Source organism: Sciurus vulgaris (assembly GCF_902686455.1).
Source record: "Sciurus vulgaris genome assembly, chromosome: 12".
Taxonomy (NCBI): Eukaryota; Metazoa; Chordata; class Mammalia; order Rodentia; family Sciuridae; genus Sciurus; species Sciurus vulgaris.
In genome coordinates, this window is record NC_136473.1 from 56,609,665 (window position 1) to 56,631,571 (window position 21,907).

Here is a 21,907-nt window from a genome sequence, read left to right on the forward strand (position 1 = left end):
TAATTCTGCCTGTCCAGAACATGGGAGATCTTTCCATCTTCTAAGCTTTTCTTTAATTTCTTTCTTTAGTGTTGTATAGTTCTCATTGTAGAGGTCTTTCACCTCTTTTGTGAGATTGATTCCCAAGTATTTTATTTTTTTCGAGGCTATTGTGAATGGGGTAGTTTTCCTGATTATTCTTTCCAAAGATTCATCACTTATGTATAAAAATGCATTAGATTTATGTGCATTGATCTTATATCCCGCTACTTTACTGAATTCACTTATGAGTTCTAAAAGTTTTCTGGTGGAATTTCCTGGTTCCTCTAAGTATATAATCATATCATCAGCAAATAGGGATACTTTGAGTTCTTTTCCTATTCGTATCCCTTTAATTTCTTTGGTCTGTCTAATTGCTCTGGCTAGAGTTTCAAGGAAGATATTGAACAGAAGTGGTGAAAGAGGGCATCCCTGCCTTGTTCCAGTTTTTAGGGGGAATGCTTTCAGTTTTTCACCATTTAAAATGATATTAGCCATGGGCTTAGCATAGATGGCCTTTATGCTAAGGAATGTTCCCACTATCCCTATTTTTTCTAGCGTTTTGAGCATGAAGGGGGGCTATATTTTTTCAAATGCTTTTTCTGCATTTATTGAAATAATCATGTGATTCTTGACTTTAAGTCTATTGATATGGTGAATTACATTTATTGATTTCCTGATGTTGAACCAACCTTGCATCCCTGGGATGAAACCCACTTGATCATGGTGCACTATCTTTTTAATATATTTTTGTATGCGATTTGCTAAAATTTTGTTGAGAATTTTTGCATCGATGTTCATTAAGGATATTGGTCTGAAATTTTCTTTCCTTGATGTGTCTCTGTCTGGTTTAGGTATCAGGGTGATATTGGCTTCATAGAATGAGGTTGGGAGGGTTCCCTCCTCTTCTATTTTATGGAATACTTTGAGAAGTATTGGAGTGAGCTCTTCTTTTAAGGTTTTGTAGAACTCGGCTGAGAACCCATCTGGTCCCGAACTTTTCTTTGTTGGTAGGCTTTTGATGACCTCTTCTACTTCATTACTTGAAATTGTTCTATTTAAATTGTTTATGTCCTCCTCGTTCAGTTTAGGCAATTCATATGTCTCTAGAAACCTGTTGATGTCTTCAAAATTTCCTATTTTGTTGGAGTATAGATTTTCAAAATAGCTTCTAATTATGTTTTGTATTTCAATCGTGTCTGTTGTGATATTTCCTTGTTCATTCCGAATTTTAGTGATTTGGGTTTTCTCTCATCTTCTCTTTGTTAGTGTGGTTAAAGGTTTATCAATTGTGTTTATTTTTTCAAAGAACCAACTATTTATTTTGTCAATTTTTTGTATTGTTTCTTTTGTTTCAATTTTGTTGATTTCAGCTCTGAGTTTAACTATTTCCTGTCTTCTACTACTTTTGGTGCTGGTCTGTTCTTTTTCTAGGGCTTTGAGCCTTAGTGTTAGGTCGTTTATTTGTTGAGTTTTACTTCTTTATTAAATGCGCTCCATGAAATAAATTTCCCTCTAAGTACTGCTTTTATAGTGTCCCAGAGATTTTGATATGATGTTTCTTTGTTCTCATTTACCTCAAGAATTTTTTAATTTCCTTCCTAATATCTTCTGTTATCCATTCATCATATAATATCATATTGTTTAATCTCCAGGTGTTGGAATAGTTTCTGTTTTTTACTCTTTCATTTATTTCTAACTTCAATCCATTATGATCTGATAGAATACAAGGTAGTGTCTCTATCTTCTTGTATTTGCTAACATTAGCTTTGTGGCATAATATATGGTCTATTTTAGAGAAGGATCCATGTGCTGCTGAGAAGAAAGTGTATTCGCTCTTGGTTGGATGGTATATTCTATAAATGTCCGTTAAGTCTAAATTATTGATTGTGTTATTGAGATCTATGGTGTCTTTGTTCAATTTTTATTTGGAAGATCTGTCCAGTGGTGAGAGAGGTGTGTTAAAATCACCTAGTATTATTGTGTTATGGTCTATTTGGTTTCTGAAATTGAGAAGGATTTGTTTGACATACATGGATGAGCCACTGTTTGGGGCATAGATGTTTATGATTGTTATATCTTGTTGATTTATGCTTCCCTTAAGCAGTATGAAATGTCCTTCTTTATCCCTTCTGACTAACTTTGGCTTGAAGTCCACATTATCTGAAATGAGGATGGATACTCCAGCTTTTTTGCTGAGTCCATGTGCATGGTATGTTTTTCCCCATCCTTTCACCTTTAGTCTATGGGTATCTTTTTCTATGAGGTGAATCTCTTGCAGGCAACATATTGTTGGATCTTTCTTTTTAATCCAATCTGCCAGTCTATGTCTTTTGATTGATGAATTCAGGCCATTAACATTCAGGGTTATTATTGAGATATGATTTGGTTTCCCAGTCATTTGGTTCATTTTTTAAATTTTATTTATTTATTTATTTGACACGACTTGGTTCCTCCTTTCTTTGACAATTCCTTTAGGATAATTCCCTTTGCTGATTTGCTTCTTTGTCTTTCATCTCTTCCTCATAGAATATTTTGCTGAGAATGTTCCTTAATGCTGGCTTTCTTTTTGTAAATTCTTTTAGCTTTTGTTTGTCATGGAAGGATTTTATTTCATTGTCAAATTCGAAGGTAAGTTTTGCTGGGTATAAGATTCTTGGTTGGCATCCATTTTCTTTCAGAGCTTGAAAAATGTTGTTCCAGGCCCTTCTAGCTTTTAGGGTCTGGATTGAAAAATCTGCTGATATCTGTATTGGTTTCCCCCTGAATGTAATTTGGTTCTTTTCTCTCACAGCCTTTAAAATTCTGTCTTTATTTTGTATGTTAGGTATTTTCATTATAATGTGCCTTGGTGTGGATCTGTTTAATTTTGTGTATTTGGAGTCCTATAAGTCTCTTGAACTTGATTTTCCATTTCATTCTTCAGATTTGGGAAATTTTCTGATATTATTTCATTGAATAGATTGTTCATTCCTTTGGTTTGTTTCTCTAAGCCTTCCTCAATCCCAATAATTCTTAAATTTGGCCTTTTCATGATATCCCATAGTTCTTGTAGATTCTGTTCATGATTTCTTACCATCTTCTCTGTTTGTTCAACTTGGTTTTCAAGATTAAATATTTCGTCTTCAATGTCTGAGGTTCTGTCTTCCAGGTGTTCTATCCTATTGGATATGCTTTCTATGGAGTTCTTAATTTGGTTTATTGTTTCCTTCATTTCAAGGATTTCTGTTTGGTTTTTTTTCAATATCTCTAACTCTTTATTGAAATGATCTTTTCTTCCTGTATTTGCTCTTTTAACTGTCGATTGGTGCGATCATTCAATGCCTGCATTTGCTCTTTCATCTCATCATTCAGTGCCTGCATTTGCTCTTTCATCTCATCGTTTGCTTCCCTGATCATTTTAATTATGTACATTCTGAACTCCTTTTCTGTCATTTCTTCTGCCATGCTGTCATTGGGTTTTATTTATGTAACATCTAGATTTGTTTGGGGCATTTTCTTCCCTTTTCTCGTATTGTTCAGGTATCAGTGGACTGCTGAGATATTGCAGATTTCCTCTATTGACTTATAATGTCCCTGAAGATTTCTAGTATATCCCCTCTTAGCCTTCAGTAGGCTGAAGTCTTAGAGGAAGTTGATAGCGCGGTGCTCCACAAGGAAGGTGCCTCTCTAGGGGTGGTGGCCTTCAGGTGGGGTATATTCCCTGCTAGTGGGCAGAGGTGCCTCCACTTGTTGACCAACGGTCATCCAAAGGGGAACTAGGCTGCGGGCTGAGGCAAGGCCTGTTTGGGCCTGTGTCTCTGATTTTACCATCCTTGTTGTAAATCCTCACCCGTCAGGGAAGACTCACCTGGTGGGGAGATCTCGCTGGTCAGTTCCCCTCCTAGAGGTTCCCCTCAATCTACAGCTACCGCCTGGGCTGGGCTGCCTTCCTCTGCAACATTCCCAAGGGCCCAGACCTACCTCCTGGGCCTGGGAACCTCACCCTTCGCAGATGAGTCTCCTTAGGCTTCCTCTCCTCAGAGAATCTGCCCGCAGTCCTGGAACCTTTGCTCTGCCCCTAAGCGTGTCTCTATGCGGCTCTTCCACCAAGAAGTCTCCTAGGTCCTGGGACCCAGCTCTGCACCTAATCACCTGGCTATGAGGCCCCTCTCTGAGCAGCCACCTTGAGCCCCGTACAATCGCTGCGAGTCCCAGAGACCCGCCGCATGCCTCTTCCTCCAGACAGCCACCCGGTGTTCCGGTGTGGTCACCAGGAGTCCAAGCAACTCACTGTGCACCTACTCCTCCTGCCAACCGTCCGTAGCCCGGGGCAGTCACTCCGAGTCCAAGTGACCTGCCCCGTTCCTCCTCCTCCTCCAGGTAGCCCCCCGGGTGTTCAGGAGCGGTCACTCTGAGTCTCTCTGAGTCGCTCTGAGTCCACGTGACCCCTTGCACGCCTCCTCTGGGCAGCTGCCCGGAGCTGTGGTGCGGCCACTCGATCCCAAGCGACCCACCGCGCTCCTCCTGCAGGCAGCCCCCCGGTGTTCAGGAGCAGTCGCTTTGAGTCCAAACAACTCACCACTTGCCTCCTCCTCTGAGCAGCCACCTGGAGCTCCAATGCAGTCACTGAGAGTCCAAGCGACCCGCTGCACTCCTCCTCCTCCTCCTCCTCCTCCTCCTCCGGGCAAGCCCCAGCGTTCAGGAATGGTTGCTCTGAGTCCAAACAGCTCGCCGTGCAGCTCCTCCTCTGGCAACCGCCTGTAGCTCTGGTGCAGCTGCTCCCAGTCCAAGCGCCTCGCCACGCTGCTCCTCCTCCTCCTCCTCCTCCTCCTCTGGGCAGGCCCCGGTGTTCAGGAGTGGTCGCTCGGAGTCCAAACAGCTCTCCTTGCAGCCCCTCCTCTGGGCCGCTGCCCGGAGCCCCAGTGGTTGCTCCGAGTCCCAGCGCTGTGCTGAGCGGCCTCCTCTACGACGCTCCCAGTTGTCCGCGTTCACTGCTCCAGCGGGGGGAGGGGTGTCTCACTGGGCAGCTCTACTTCACAAAGTTCCCTGCGTTCCAGGACTATTGCCCCATCCGGGACGCCTCCCCAACGGGAGAGACTCACCCGGCTGCTTTGAGTTGGTCCCAAGTCTCTCAGTATCTCCTCTTTTGAATCCTGAGTCCTGGAGCAACATGAAATGCAGCCACCCTTGAGTCCGCCATCTTGAAACCCTCCCTCAAGTAACTTCTAAGGCTGTTTATTATCTATACAATGAAGATGATAATACCTTAAAGAGTGATGAGGATTAATCTTTTGAAAGAATTTGAAAAATCTTTAAAGCACCATAAAATGTAAAAAATCATTAGACTGAGTTAAGACTTAAAAGTTTATAATATATAATGCCTGCATACCGAATGCTACCAGAGCTACCAGGATAATTATCTCATACTAGTGGTTAGTGTTAAGCATGATACATAGAAGAAATCAAAAGATTGTTTACTGAACTAAATAGCATATCATAAGGAGTTCCCAAGAACCAGGTCCCCAGTTACTAAGGACTGTGAGACAGAGTTCTTAGGGAAAAAATGTTAGATGGAATGTTCTAGTCTTGCCAGTTCCAAGAAGTGATTCCGGATATCCAGATATGACCTATTCTCCCTAGTGTATGTCTTATTCCTCCATCCCTCATCCCTAAAAGTCAACTGTCCTGAAGCTTTAGAGGAGTGTCCCCCTCATTCAGTCTTTCTCCTAGCCTGTTCTCTGCTTCATTTCCTATTGTCTAAAGCTTAGATGTAGGGCTGATGATGAGCCATCTTCCACTATGAAGAAAAAAGCAATATCACAGAAAATGGTGCAACAGGAAAGCACCCTACACTCTGGACTGTTCACCTTGTTGGACTGTTACATGACAGAGACAGCTTGTTAAGTCACTTTTTTTCAGTCTGTGTTAAAGAAGCTATACCGATATTGTCATTTCCCAGTCTTCTTTGCAGTAAAGATGCAGGCACAAGACCCAGGATTTGCCCATCTAACCCACCCACTGCAGAGTTGTGAGGGCTGAAGGAGCTCCAGCAATTCTGGTTGTTAGCAGTGTCAGCAGCATGCCCTCACTGGACCAGTTCTGCGGCTTAAATTCAGTGGATATATAGACCTCATGATCCCATACCTACTTCTCTAGCCTTCCTGGCAATTATGTGTGCAAAAATCCCAACCTTCTAGTAACTTCTATCTTAAATCAGTCATAGAATTTATTATTTATTTATTCGTTTGTTTGCAAGACAAATACAAAACCATATCAGTCTTCGCCCTCTCACAATGCCCAACTGTGCTAACCTTCTTTCAGTTCCTGAAGAGTGCCACAGTCTTTCCCACCTCAGGGCCTTCCCAGGCATAAAACACACTTGCACGTGAGTATGCACACCCATGTACATCCCATCTCATGGTTAATTCCTTCCACTTCAGTTCATAATAAGCTTAGACCCTACTAATTGTCCTATTTAAAAGGACCTTCCTGGGCTAGGATTATGACTCAATGGTAGAGCACTTGCCCAGCACTAGAGCACTTGTTTAGCCCATGTGAGGCACTGGGTTCAATTCTCAGCACCACATAAAAATAAATAAATAAAATAAAGGTATCTACAACTAAAAAACCAACCAAACAAAAAAGAACCTTCCCAGAACACTCCATCCACGCTAGGTTCCAAGTGCCATTTTGTTGCAAAACAATATTTTGTCTTTATAATTCATAATGATTTGCAGTTATTTCTTATTGTTGCCATTATTTCAGTCATTTAGTATATGTCTTACCCATTAGCTATACATTGATGTCAATGGCTTATTGCTGTATCCAGAACTAGCACAGTGCCTGAGGGCTTATAGTAGGTACTCAATGAATATTTGAGTGAATATAACTGTAAAGGTATTTTGTTTAATATTCTGAAATGTTAAGTGTTTTGTTTAATATTCTGAGACCTAAGTATACCAAATAGCCCTACAAAGAGTAGAGATATTTAATCTATGGTATTTTGCTTCATATTAATTTTTATAAACATTGTTTAGTCAAAAAGGATTTATTTTTCTAAAATCATGTAGGTATCATACTCTTAATATTGTATTAATTCTCAGTCTGTTTCCCTGTTTATGGTTACTTGTTTCTGTACATGACTTTAACAGCTTTCACACTCAATTATTATAGTAATTTTCACTGAAATAATGAATGTATATTTATGAATATTTATAATATAATAGTCATATATATGAATTATATTATAGTATAATATTCATATATAATACTTATATATGAATGTATATTTAATAATGAGTATTTATATATTTCAACTGACAGTACTTCAACATAGAAAACATATAAAGATACTTTTCATCTCAAGTTGACTCTAGAATTGTTACCTAAACTGGAAACTGAGTATGTGGATATTAACAATAAATCCTAAAACATCCTTGTCTGTGTAAATAGTTACATTTAATAGATGTAATTATACCCATGAATTCACATAATCATTAATCACAAGCAAGTTTTGGGATTCCAAGGACAAAACTGAATAGTGTATTTTGGTCAAGTATGGAGGTAAAAGCTGAATTTTGCAACATTCCTACTTAATGCCAGTTCTGAATATACAACTTTTTGGGGGGTGGGTAGCAAGGCTTGAACCAAGGGTGCTTAACCACTGAGCCACATCCCCAGCCCTTTTTATTTATTTATTTATTTTTAATTTTGAAACAGGTTCTCACTAAGTTGCTTAGAGTCTTGCTAAATTGCTGAGGCTGGCTTTCAACTTGCAATCCTCCTGCCTCAGCCTTCCAAGTCACTGGGATTACAGGCATGTGCCACCACTCCCAGCCCAAATATACAACTTTTAAGGTAGGAAAGATATCTAAAGAAAAGTAAATCCCTTTCACATCACTGTCAGCTAGTGATCTGGTTCTCTAGAGCACTGTTACCAATTTTTTTTCTTTTGGTACTGGGAGTTAAACCCAGGACTTCATGCATATTAAGTTTTTCTGAACTCAATAATAATATCCACAAAATTTTAATCAACCATGTTATAAAAATTATCTCTTCTTTCTATGGAAACTGATAGAATAAAATTACTGTTTTATAAAGAGGCAATCACAAATATACAGCTAAATGTGTAACAGAGCTCAATCACTATTGATAATAATGTTATTTTTCTAGCCTGTTGTGGTGGCACCTACCTATAATCCCAGCTACTCAGGAGACTGAGGCAGGAGAATCACCAGTTTTAGGGCATCCTGGTCTCTAAACAAAATTTTTAAAAAAGGGCTAGGAGTATAGCTCAGTGGTAGAACTTCTGGGTTAAATCCCTAGTATCATAAAAAATAAAAGATATTTTTCTGAATTTTAGTGATGTTTGTAGTATTTGTCAGCTTTTAAAATCTTGTAATTTTTGTGATTATTTTATTCTAAATACTTTCTTTTGTACAATATTTACTTTTATACTTTGTACTCATTGATTTGTGTGTATATGCATGTGTGTTCTAGAGCCCAGAGTCTTGCCTATTCTAAGTATGCTCTCTATCACTGAGCTACACCCCTACCCCCATATCCTTTTTCTTTTCTTTCTTTACTTTTTTTTTTTTTTTTTTTTTTTTTGGTTTGGAGATTGAACTAGGGGCCCTTTATCATGGAGCCATATCCCCAGCCCTTTTTATTTTTTGAGACAGGATCTCAGTAAGTTTCTAGGCCTTTCCTAAATTGCTGAGGCTGGCCTTGAATTTGCAATCCTCCTGCCTCAGCCTCCTTAACTGCAAGGATTACAGGCATGGGCCATTGTACAAGGTTCTTTTATTTTTCTTTTGAGACAGGGTTTCACTATGCTGGGAAGGCTGGTCTTAAACTTGCAGTCCTCCTTCCTTAGACTCCTGAGATGCTGGGCATGGAGCTCCACATTATTCAAAATAATGGAAATTAAGCACTTGAACAGATACTTGTAAACCAATGTCCACAGCAGTATTATTCACAGTAATCAAAAACAGAAACAACCCAAGAGAACTAGGAATGTTAAGAGAGGCTCATACTATTTGGACCAGAAGTCTCTACAAAATAGATAAGGAAATCCTGGATAGGACCCTGAAACGGACCATCTTTAAGTCCTGGAAAATGTTTAATGTTTGTAATGAAAACCCTTCTTCATTACTTTACAAAAGATCTAAATTAAATTATTAAAAATATACACAAAAATCAATGTTTTCTCACTCTACTAACAGATTTTCACATCCTTGCTTTTAATGAGCAGATAAAAACCAAGAATAAGGAATGATGTGCCTAGGTGCCTCATAAACCCTAATTGTATGTTTAACTCTCTGCTTTATTAGCAAGAGGTAAATTAAATAGTAGCTATAAATGTTTCATATGGAATTAACCACCAGCAGTTTTAGTAATAAAGTGAGTGAACATTTAATCAAGAATTACTGAATTATTTCAAAAGTCTTGTACATGTATTATCAGGAAGCTAGAATTTTTCAAGTCTTAGAATCTAGCAAATACATATTCACTGGGCATGGAACTCTCAAGCTCTTCCTTTTCTATTAATCCCAAGGGCCAGTCCTGAGACTTAGATGTTATCAACTAGAGTCATCACTTCAGGAGCATGGTAATTTTAGTACTTACACTCAGAAAGTCCTTGCAGTAATAGAAGGGGATAACTATTATTATTAACTATTATTAGTTATCGATGAGAACTATTAAAATAGTGTTTGTATCAGGACTCTTGGTAAAAATGTGGTAGAATTCCATCCCAAATTAGTTCAAACAAAAAGGAAAATGTTTGGCTTCAAAGCATTTGTTTAGCTTTGAACATTTATGTGGATTAAGGTACACCTGGAGCCACGGCGATGACTCCTTATTTTTACTTTCTCTGTTAACTTTTCATTCTCCAAGATTTTCCTTAAGTGATGGGCCAAGAAGAAATTTTCCTCTCCGTAAGAGATACATTTTAAATAACTTGTCAGATAATTATAGAATTTCGCAGATAAGGAAGTAATGTGATTAAATTCTTTTGATTCTGTACAGATCAAAAGCAGATAAGTAAACTGTTACATGCCATTCTACAATTTAATTATCAGAAAACAAATGGTAATGTTTCACAATAACACAAACTTCTTCTTATTTACTTGATTTTATTGTATGTATTTTATGTGGTTGATCCCAATGGTATTCACACTGACTTGAGGGAGATGTTTTGGATTTCTATGCTCAAAATTGTTCAATTGATGATACACAAAATGACCGCACCAGGTGTAAACTTCAGGGATCAGCAAAGCCTTTATTCAGTAGTGGAGTCATGCATCTGGTGGACCCACTTTCCTGATGGAAAATGAGCCACTGGCCAAAGGGGAAATCTGTGCTTATATAGGTTACACTGAGATATGACTTAATTATTGACAGAGCATGTCAGTTTGGGCACGCATGAAACAGGTTTGTGAGAATTTGAAGTTTGTTTTTACTGGGCAATGTTTTTACTTGGGGAAGAATGGAGGGGTTGGGGTCAGCATTTAGTGCTTATCTTTTTCTCTTCAGGGTCCCATTGTACTGCCACTGGGAAAGGCTTTATTTGGGGAAGGATCAATGCTTTGGCTTCCTCCCAGACACTGCCATTTTAGGCTTGATAGATCTCTCCTTCCCAGGGATTGTCTTGTCACTGGATGATGTTTGCTTCTTCCCAGGGATTGTCCTGTCACTGGGAAAGGATGTTTTGGAAAAGGATCAATGTTATCAATGTGTTACCTTCTTCCTCACTCCCTGTTCCCAGGTCAAACTATTTTGTCAATTTCCATATCTTACAAAGGTTGCTCAATTTCTTTCAGAATCAAAGTGTGTGCTTTCATATAAAATCTGATTTTCAGTTCCTTCTCTGGCAATTCTTTCTTAGGTTCTTTGCTTTGCATAATTATACCTACAGTGAAACCTAAAGTCACCGACATAAATCCTCCTACCCCAACATCACATAATCTTCTAATTCTACCTTCCCCTTCCTGGGCTCTGCTCTGGCCAGCAGCTATGGGACCAGTCTTATCCTCTAGCCCTGCCTTTTAACCCCCAACTGTGTCTGAAGCCATGAACTTTTTTTATTAACCCACTAATACAGAACATACCTATGTTAATCACCTTTCTGTTACTATAAAAAAATCCCTAAGATAAATCAATTTATAAGGAAGAGAGTTTTATTTTGGTTCACAATTTTAGAAGTTTCAGTCTATGATGAGTTGGCCCGTTGTTTTTGTGTCTGTGATGAGGCAGAACATCATGGATGGAGTGACTGGCAAAGGAAATTCTCACATCAAGGCCATTGGCCCCAAAAGAAAGACAAGGGGACAAGGGTCCCAACATCTCCCTTAAGGGCTGTTATGGTTTGGATGCCAGGTGTCCCCCAAAAGCTCTTGTGTGAGACAATGCAAGAAGGTTCAGAGAATAAATAATTGGGTTACAAGACCCTCAACCCTATCAATGAATTCATCACCTGATGGGATTGATAACTGAAGACAGGTGGGGTGTGGCTGGAGGAGGTGGGGCTTTGGGGCCATGGCTTTGGGGTATATATTTGTATCTGGCAAGTGGAGATCTCTCTCTGTCTCCTGACCATCATGTGAGCCACTTCCTTCCACTACTCTTCATGATGTTCTGCCTCATCTTGAGGCCAAAAGAATGGAGCCTGCCTTCTATGGACTAAGACTTTTGAAACCAGAGTCCTCAAATAAACTTTCCCTCCTCTACAATTATTCCACGGTCAGGTCAGTGGAAAAAGATGAATAAAACAGAAATTGGTACTGAGAAGTAGGGTCTTTGCTGTGACTAATCTGATCATGTGGTTCAGAACCTATTAGAGCTTTTGGAATTGGTTGGAGGAATTTAGAGATGTGTAGCAGTGCATGCTGGAAATGCCTTAGGTGATTGTAAGTGGAGCTTAATGGCCGATTCTGATGGGAGCTCAGAAGACCAGAATGCCAGTAGGACCCTGGACCCAAGATTTGAAAACCTTGAACTTGAAAGGCGGGAGTAAAACTGAGGTTAAGGAATTTGTAGTTGTTAAAGATATTACTGCCACTAGAGAAATGCTAAAAACTTTGCCCAGAGCTGATAAGATGGCCTAAGGGCATCTCAGGAGCTGGCAAGACCACACTCAGACTCAAAGAAGTAAAAGTAAAAATTATCTTGAGAACAGGGGTACCCTTCTTGCACAAGGGGGCCTAGGAAGTTTTTTCAAATGCTCATCTACTCAGGCACTCAGAGGCTGCTGCAGCCAGGGTCCCTGGAGGCTTGGCTACGGCTTAAGATGGTGGCAGACCTTGGCATCAACCACATAGTGCTGGTTCTGCTGGAATGCAGGATGCTGGAGTTTAGGTGGTCATGGAGGCTTCCACCAAGATTTCAAAGGAAAGTCTGGGAGGCCAGGTAAAGTGCAGTAGGATCGGAGTCCCTGTGGACACCCCCTGAAAGGGCAATGTGTGGAGATGTGAGGAGGAAGTCAAAGCTATAGTGGAGTCCCCCAAGATTAAGAAATGTCAGTAACATGGAACATCATCCTAGGAAAGCTGCAGAAATCAGGTGGTAACAAGCCAAAAGACAGGCCAATTGGGCTGTAACCAACATGGTCACAGGGGCAGAATTACACAAGCCCTTTGGAGAGGACATGTGTCATGTGCTCCAGATGCCAGACACAGAACTACAGGACTTGTTTGCCTAGCTGAATTTTGGTCCTGTCCCTTTCTGTGCTCCTATTTTTTGTGAATGGAAATGTTTACTCTGTACCATTATACACTGGATACTTGTAAACTGCTTTTAATTTTACATGAGCTCACAATGCAATTGCCTTGAGCTTCAGAGACTTTGGACTTGAACTTTGAGTAATCTCAGAACTGTTGAGACTATGGGAATGGACTAAATGTATTTTGCATTGTCAGATGAGTGTGAGCTTTTGGGGGTCAGAGGCAGAATGTTATGGTTTGGATGTGAGGTATTCCCCAAAAGCTCATGTGTGGGACAAAACAAGAAGGTTTAGAGAAGAAATGATTGGGTTATGAGATCCTCAATCCCATCAGTGAATTCATCACCTGATGGTATTAATTGAGTGGTAACTGAAGGCAGGTGGGGTGTGGCTGGAGGAGATGGGGCTTTGGGGGTGTGGCTTTGGGGTATATATTTGTATCTGGCAAGTGGAGATCTCTCTCTGCCTTCTGATCATATGAGCTACTTCCTTTCACTACACTCTTCTGCCATGATGCTCTCCCTCATCTTGAGCCCTGAGGAATAGAGCCATCTTGTATGGACTAAGACTTCTGAAACAGTGAGCTCTCAAATAAACATTTCCTCCTCTACTATTGTTCTGGGTCGGGGCTTTTAATCACAGCAGTGAAAAAGCTGACTAAAACAAGGGCACATCCCCAGTGAACTCAGTAGGAATGGAATTTTAAAGCTCCCAGTAAGCTTCACTTCCTAAGGATTCCCCACCTCTCAATAGTGCCCATGGCTGGGCCTTTGGAGGACATTCAAGATCAAACTACAGCAATACCTGTTAGCATAAATCAGTTTCTGAATTGACCCTAATTGCATTCATATATTCTGGAGAAAAGCATCTTATTTGCTTATTGAAAGATTATCAGTATTACAAAAACTAAGTATTCTTAAATACCACTGAAAGAGACTCCTGTTGGAATAACTCAAGCCCTTAGCTCTGCTGGGAAGCAACCACCAGCCATCATGGTCTTCTCTATAGTTAACTGTGTAGGCAGATATTTTATTTTTCTAAGGAAAACTTTTCTTTAGAGATACCAATCCAGATTCTCAATACTCCATTTGAACAGTCTGTTAAATTCATTAGGTTTGGGTGATCCAAATGAAACAGCAACTATCCATTATCTCAATCACCAGCAAAAATGAAAAGGCCCTTTTTGGTAAACTATTTTGAGAAGCGCTAATTTTTTTTTTTTTTTTTTTTGGGACTAGGAATTGAACCCAGGGGCACTTAACACTTAGCCACTTCTCACATCCCCAGCCCTTTTTTTTTTTAATTCTGAGACAGGGTCATGCTAACTTGTTTAGGGCTTTGCTAAGTTGCTGAGGCTGACTTGGAACTTGAAATCCTCCTGCCTCAGCCTCCCGAGACACTGGGATTATAGGTATGAGTCACTGTGCCCACAGAAATTGTAGCCTCAGCATAAATAGCGGATTTAGGGACATAAGTCGACTAACTATTCTACCCCAAACTGGAGGTTTGGCCACATCCAGTCTGAAAGATCCTGAATGCCAGAAAAAATTTTCAGCTTACAACTAAATAAGTGCATTAAAATACACAAACTGAAAGGTGTCCTTTTCATGCACTTCTATCTTATTATATTCTCCATTGCTCACACAATGGTATACAATAGTTACACTGCTGTAAATTTGGGTTCCAAATTTGAAGCTAGGTCCTATGTCATTTCCTCCAAATTCCCCTTCCCTGGTGATTGTCCACAGGAATTACTACAGATCTTTTGTCTGTCTTCAGTCTTTTATTCTACTCTATATGACACTGTGACTGTGATTTCTCAGAGTATATAGCACCTGGAAAGCATTAATTCATCTTTCAATCCTTTTATTCATAAATGTGTATAAACACACACACTTTCTTTTTTGGTTTTGTGGTACTGACCTCTTGGTGGTTAACTGTAAAGGACTGCAAAGTTTTGGTTACCTTAGTTAATCCCTCCAAAGGCTTTGGACATTCTTGACTTCTCTAGATTTTAATATGTAACAGGGAAGTGGAGCTTAATTTCATATTCTTGGGGCAATTATATGCTGGGCTTTATTAATTATTTACATCCTTCAGTGAATGGACAGTAAATTTATATTTATTTATTTATTTACTTATTGTGTTGAGGATGGGACTTCAGGGCTTTAAGGCATGGTAGGTAAGCATTCTATGACAAAGCCATCCCCCCAATCCAAGTTCCTTTTTTTATAACTTTAATTTCAAAGTCTGTTAGATGCAACATGAAGATAGCATGGGAGCCTACATAGAAGGGAGTATGGGAAGAAAATACATTGTCCCAACATTTGTAGCTCCCTGCTTTGCCAGATTTTCTCCTAAGCTCTTTCTTAACTCATTCATTCCCAACAGTAATCCATGACAAAGGTGTCATTATTACCTGGGTTAGTCATTTTATGGCCCTATGACTAAAATACCTGACAAGAACTATTTGGAGGAGGAAGAAATTATTTTGGGTTTACAATTTCCAGAGATGCAATTCATGGTCAGCCACCTCCACTGCTCTAGGCCCAAGGTGAGGCAGAACACCACAGCAGAGTAGGAGGGTAGTGCTACTGGTATCATGGCAGCCAGGAAGCAGAAAAAGGAGAAGGACCACAGGAAAGAACCCTTCCAGGGCACACCCATACTGATCCACTTCCTACCTCAGTGACCACCCACTTAGTCCATTCAAAGTAGGATGGACTGATTAGATTGCAGCTCTCATAACCTAATCATCCCACCTCTGAATATTCTGCATTAACACAGGAGCTTTTGAAGGACATCTTATATTCAAAATATAACAATACCCACTTGAAAACCAAGGTTTCCTGAACTCCAGCACTGATTATTGAGTCTGTGATGAAACAAATGTTTTAGATTAATATGGCAGTGATAAGATGGATTGGATGACAAAGAAAGGTAGTTAAGATGTTTGAGAAGTTGAGGCTGGGCAAGAAACAGTGAGAAGACTATTACATTATGAACATTAGGCAGATTATATAACGGCAATATAGGAATTACAAGATAAAAAAAGATTCAGAATTTCCAACCATATTAAACTGCAAACAATGACAATAGTACAAAAGTCAAGGAAAACTGGTTTAGTTGTGTTACTAAGAACAGGCCCCACAAAGAATTACTTATTAATAACATGATTTAGGTATTATAAAGTTTTACAATATCGAACAAAAATCTGAGATTAGAAATGTCTCAGCTAAAATACAGAATCTTCTTCACTGATCTAAGAAAATATTCTTAATTCCACTTAGGGTCATGTAAAGATCTGCCTTCAGATGAGCTTTCTAGATGGAACTAAAATGCAAGCGACTTCTAAATTACAGATTGTTCACTGAAAGTACACTGACAATACATAACAGAACTAAAGGAGAATAAGTTGGGATCAATCTAGTGTTTAAGTATTTAAAAATAAAACAACTCACAAAATGTTACTTAAAATATTTTAATTTCTAAAAATAATTAAACCATTAAAATTTAAATAATTTCATTGCACAGAATTTGATCTTACATTTCAGCAACCAGAAAGGTAAAACAAACCACTTAAATTAGTTTAATTTACTTTCTAAGCTTAATAATATTCAAACTCTTTTGCCCACCAGGAAGATGCAAAAATCAGGACAGGTCATAGTGGAATATTTAAACTATTAAATTTCAACTGGTAATAACCTGTACCTACCAGTATTTCAGCACATAAGAAGTTATTTTTTGGTACTTGGGATCAAAGCCAGGGCTTTGCTGATACTAAGCATGTCATGTACCACTGAGTTACAATCCCAAACCTACAGTACATAGGATTTTTTTTTTTTCAAAAGACAAATTCAGTTTGATGAAATACACAATTAACTGAAGTTTTCATTTTATTCAGTTGTGAAAAAAAAACAGTAGCCATCATTGATATCAATGGTATCAGCAACAGAAGAGATTATTTGCCTAGTCTGTGCTCAAAAAGAACACATCTTGTTGAAAGGATATGAGCTTTCCAAACTTAGTTCTTTTTCATTTGTATCACAGTTTACAAATAAAATGCTTCAGCTAACATCCCGAAAATCTGTTTCCCTACATGGCTGAGTCTTCCAGGCTCTCATTATACATCCATTTATAGGCATAATCTTCTGAACACTCTATAGTTTGAAAAAGTTGTTTAAAGTTTTGAGGATACATATTAATTATTTTCACTGTTTCATTTTTTCTTATTTGCCTCAATATATGCATGGCATCAACTGGACTCAATGAACTGCAAAAGAAATACAAAGTGTGCTTAATTATTTTTCATAATAACTGTCAATTAATATTGATAAAGATAGTCTCTACCCCAATTTAAAATACATATATGTATATACATATACATACACATGTATGTACACACACATACATATATATAAATACATTAAGCTTATTTAGTTTAAGAGCTTGAACATAACATGTTAATTTTGTTATTAATGTTTCACAGCTCACCTGTAATGAAAAGAGCAGATTAGGCTTTAGCATATTCTTATCAATATCAATTCTTTTCTTTTTTGGGGGAGGGGGAAATACTAGGGATCGAACTCAGGGGGCTCTACTACTGAGCTACATCTCCAGTTCTTTTTATTTTTTATTTTGAGACAGCGTCTCACTAAGTTGTCAAGGCTGGCCTTGAAGTAGAGATTCTCATACCTTAGCCTCTCGAGTGGCTGGGACTATAAGCGTGCACACCACCATGCCTCATTGTAGTTAATTCTTTTTTTGTTTAAGTTGTCAATGGCCCTTTATTTTATTTATTTATTTATTTATTTATTTATTTATTTATATTTGGTGCATATATCATTGTAGTTAATTCTTATATAAAATTCTAGTTTTAACTCTTTTTTTAAAAAAATACATTTTGAAAAAAAAATGATAAAATTAAAAAAAAAAAAAAAACATTTTTGTGGGGATGGGAGTATAGCACACTGCGAGATCACTTGCCTAGTATATCAAACCCTAGGCTCTGGGTTTGATACCTAGCACTGCCAGAAATAAATAAAAATTCTGACTACTTCTTTCATCTTTTTACTCTCTTACTCTAGTTTTGGATTCAATCCAGAACCTCATGCATGCTAAGCACTACCTCTGAGCTACATCCCTGCAGCCATGCAAAAATATTACTAACTCCATTTCAGTTCATGTAAAAGCTCAAGTACAAACAGCACAAGCTGGTAATTTTTAAGGAGGGAATCACATTTTACATTTTTTGGGGGGTGGTGGTGGAGTACTGGGGATTGAACCCAGAGGTGTTTTACACTGAGCCATCTCCCTAGCTCTTTTTATGTTTTATTTTATTTATTTTTTATTTTTGGTACCACGAATTAAAACCTGGGGTGCGTAACCACTGAGCCATATCCCCAATCCTTTTTGTATTTTATTTAGAGACAGGGTCTCACTGAGTTGCTTAGCTCCTAGTTTTTGCAGAGGCTGGCTTTGAACTCTGAATCCTCCTGCTTCCTGAGCCGCTGGGATTACAGGCGAGCGCCACCGTGCCGGGCTTGTATTTTGTTTTGAGACAGTATCTTGCTAAGTTGCTTAGGAATTTTTCACATTTAACATAGCAATCACTGTGAATAAATCATAAAGTAGAAAACTTTCTCACACATAAGCTTAGCAAGAAACCATCAATAAACCTCTGATAAAAAGAAAACAACTTTAGGGGCTGGGGTTGTGGCTCAGCCGTAGAGTGCTTGCCTAGCATGTGTGAGGCACTGGGTTCAATTCTCAGCACCACATAAAAATAAATGAATAAAATAGAGATCTATTAACATCTAAAAAAAATTAAAAAAATAATTTTAGAAAAATAATTTTATGTAAAATATTTCTACAATATAGGTAACATTACCAATCTCCAAGGGAATTTTAAACATTTTGCACCATGGTTTACCACTTATTCCTTATTTTTCTATTTTCTTGATGTTTGCTTTCAAAATAACCACCACCACAAATGGCAAGATAAAAAATATTACTGATCTGTTGCCCCCCTGTAGATGGAGACAATACCATTATTTTATTTATTTATTTACTTTTATGTGGTGCTGAGGATGGAACCCAGTGTCTCACATATGCTAGGCAAGCACTCTACCACTGAGCCAAAACCCTAACCCCTGTTGCCAGTTTAACATTTTCATTTTTATTTTTATTTTTTTGTGGTACTGGGGATTGAACCCAGGGACACTCTACCACTGAGATACATCCCTAACCCCTGTGTGCAAGGCAAGCACTCTTCCACTTAGACACAACCCGAGCTCCTTCAACACTTTTTATTTTGTTAAAGCACCTGATTTTAACATAAATAATACACAGTCAACAGTTCTTTCGGAGTTATATACTAAATCATTAAAATAATTATTTTAACATTTTTCTCATCTTCTGACAATACTCTGAATGAATATGGCATGATGAATACAAGGTGTAATGTACAACTTTACACATTAACCCTATATAAAAATTATAGATACAAAGTAGGTAATAACACCATAATTTTTATAAATATTTAGATGGAAACATAAAACCTGCTCTACAGCAAGATCAGAGTGGTATAATGACTCATCCTTACTGTGGTTAAATAGAATCAGTGAAGACAGGTAATGAGAAGAAGCAGATGGCAGGTATGCCAACAGTAATTCTGACCCTCCATTCCAGCTCATGGTGAAAAGTGAGTTGTTCCTATAGGTTACATCCAGGCCTATATATATATATATATATTTTTTTTTTTAGTTGTATATGGACACAGTACATTTATTTATTTATATTTTTATTTTATGTGGTGCTAAGGATCAAACCCAGTGCCTCATACCTGCCAGTTGAGCACTCCATCACTGAGCCACAATCCCAGCCCCAGGCCTATACTTTGACAAAGATTAAACAATCTGTGGGCATTCTTGGTTGCTTTTTCAAAGAAGGAAAGTAAATGAAGTTTAGTGGGAGGATATGTAGAAAATATCATTATATTTTACTCAAAATGTCCCTCAGGGAGAAGGAAGTATTTTTCAGAAATATTTAATCGAGATATGAAAAACAGAGTTCTAACATAAAGTTGTCACAATAAATTGCTACTTTTGTACTTGTTTTTATTTTTGTACTTACTGTAAATGGTCTACTAGTTTAGCATTGCGCTTCCCAAAACAGTGCTTTACCATATGAAAAAATACATCACAGTTAAGAGGAGTCAAGTGTTCTGTAAATAAACTTTTTCGAGGAGTCATTCGAATAAAGTACAGGTTCTGTTGTATTGGTTCGAATGGTTCCTAGAGATAAGGGAAAATAAACTGTGTCAATGATAAAATGTTACCAGAACAAAGAAAACACTGTTCACTTATTCCTTCAAGTTATTTGTTGGAAAATGCAACCGTCATAGTCCCTGAAGAGTCTCTGGATTTTCTCTTTGGACACGAAGGCATGAATACAAAGCCCTCACTCTTCTTTATCTGGGTCATCTCTCAGAGTTGTGTGCACTGAGCAACCTTAGATGAAACAATGTCTCTCTCCAGGACAAAGAGCAGGACTGCTTAATGTTTCCTATTAAAAAAGTGATCCCCCAGCTCTGTATCCTTCAGCTGCTGTGCAAACCCACTATATGCACAGCATACAACTGAACCATATCACGTCACTCCATGGGCTGGAGATATAAAATCTACTATGTAATTCAGAAGTCTGGGTCCTTGGCTAGCATCTGAGAAACAGTGACAATTCCCTACTATATTCAAAGCATACCACCATGATCATCAGATCTAAAGATAAGAAAATATCACTGACACCAGGTGTGGTGGTGCTTGCCTAATAATCCTAGCTACTCAGGAGGCTGACACACAATTCCAAGTTTAATGCCAGCCTGGGCAACTTACTGAGACCCTGTCTCAAAAGAAAACATTTTAGAAGGGGGTTAGGGGGTTAGGTAACACCCTTGCCTATCATGTACAAGGCCCTGGATTCATTCCCCAATACCACAAAAAGATTGACTTATAATTTGTTTTCAAATTTTCTTTCCTTTCCAAAACATTTTTTTTGATTGGTTGATAGACCTTTATTTTATTTATTTATATGTGGTGCTCAGGATCGAACCCAGTGCCTTACACATGCTAGGCAAGTGCTCTACCACTGAGCCACAATCCTGGCCCTTTTTTTCTTTTTAAGGCAAGGTCATGCTGTTCCCTAGGCTGGCTTCAAACACCTGGGCTCAAGAATGCCTTCAAATCCCAAATAACTGGACTACAGGTGCATGCCATGGCATCCAGCTGACTTACAATCTTTAATAGAATATTAAGAAGTGAAAGGTCTCAGGGCTGGTGTTGTGGCTCAGTGGTAGAGCATTTGTCTAGCACATGTGAGGCACTGGATTTGATCCTCAGCACCGCATACAAATAAATATAATAAAGGCATTGTGTCCATCTACAACCAAAAAATTTTGTTTAAAGTGAAATATCTCAAACAACTTAGATAAAGGTGAAATATATAAATAAAATTCTCATCTTCATCTTCATCCCTATATGTGCATATTTTTTTAGCTTTTGATCCTATTGAAAAAGGGAGAAATGTCTTACAATCTTGTTCATATTTTGGACATTGGAATAAATTCTTAATGGTACCTAAGTTAAAATGCATTATTCCTACTCAACTGAGGATATATAAATTATGTTTTATGAATAGTGAAATATAACTGAGATCACCATGGTAAGATCACTCTACAATCAGACTCTTTGGTAATTTCTTTTTCATTTAGTGGGAAGAGTGAGGGGGGTAAAATAAACAAATGGGATCTTAAGACTGAGTTGAGAAGCTGGTGTTAGGGTATCACTAACATCAAATTCTGAAGTGGAACTTCTGAATTCAGTATAAACATTTTTTTTAAACATCAGCTAATTTATTAGAATTGCACAAGTAGCCTTGAGATAAACTGATCAGAGGACCACTTTATAACATCACCACTTTGGTTCTTTAGACAGGATAAAACAAAAACAAAAATTCCCAAAACAAAAAACCCTAATTCCTAGGCAAGAACCAATAGGAACCTATTGGTGAATTCAACCATAGAGAAGCATCACTATTACAAATTTCTGATTGATTAACAAGATATAAAATTTGACTTTATCATATTAAATGAACATGAAAATAATTATATTCTACAAATTTGAGATGTAT

At 38.2% G+C, this 21,907-nt stretch overlaps 1 protein-coding gene across 1 annotated transcript in view; it reads right to left on the reverse strand.

The window, feature by feature from the left end:
- Nucleotides 1-16,186: 16,186 nt before the first annotated feature.
- The window catches only part of TFB2M (transcription factor B2, mitochondrial), a 51,917-nt gene continuing 46,196 nt past the window's right edge, over nucleotides 16,187-21,907 (reverse strand). Inside the window, exons 7-8 of the mRNA XM_079106636.1 lie at nucleotides 19,856-20,016; nucleotides 16,187-16,994 (exon numbers count right to left, since the gene is read on the reverse strand). Coding sequence (XP_078962762.1) covers nucleotides 16,817-16,994; nucleotides 19,856-20,016 — 339 coding nt within the window. The 3' untranslated portion in view covers nucleotides 16,187-16,816. The remainder of the gene's footprint in view (nucleotides 16,995-19,855; nucleotides 20,017-21,907) is intronic.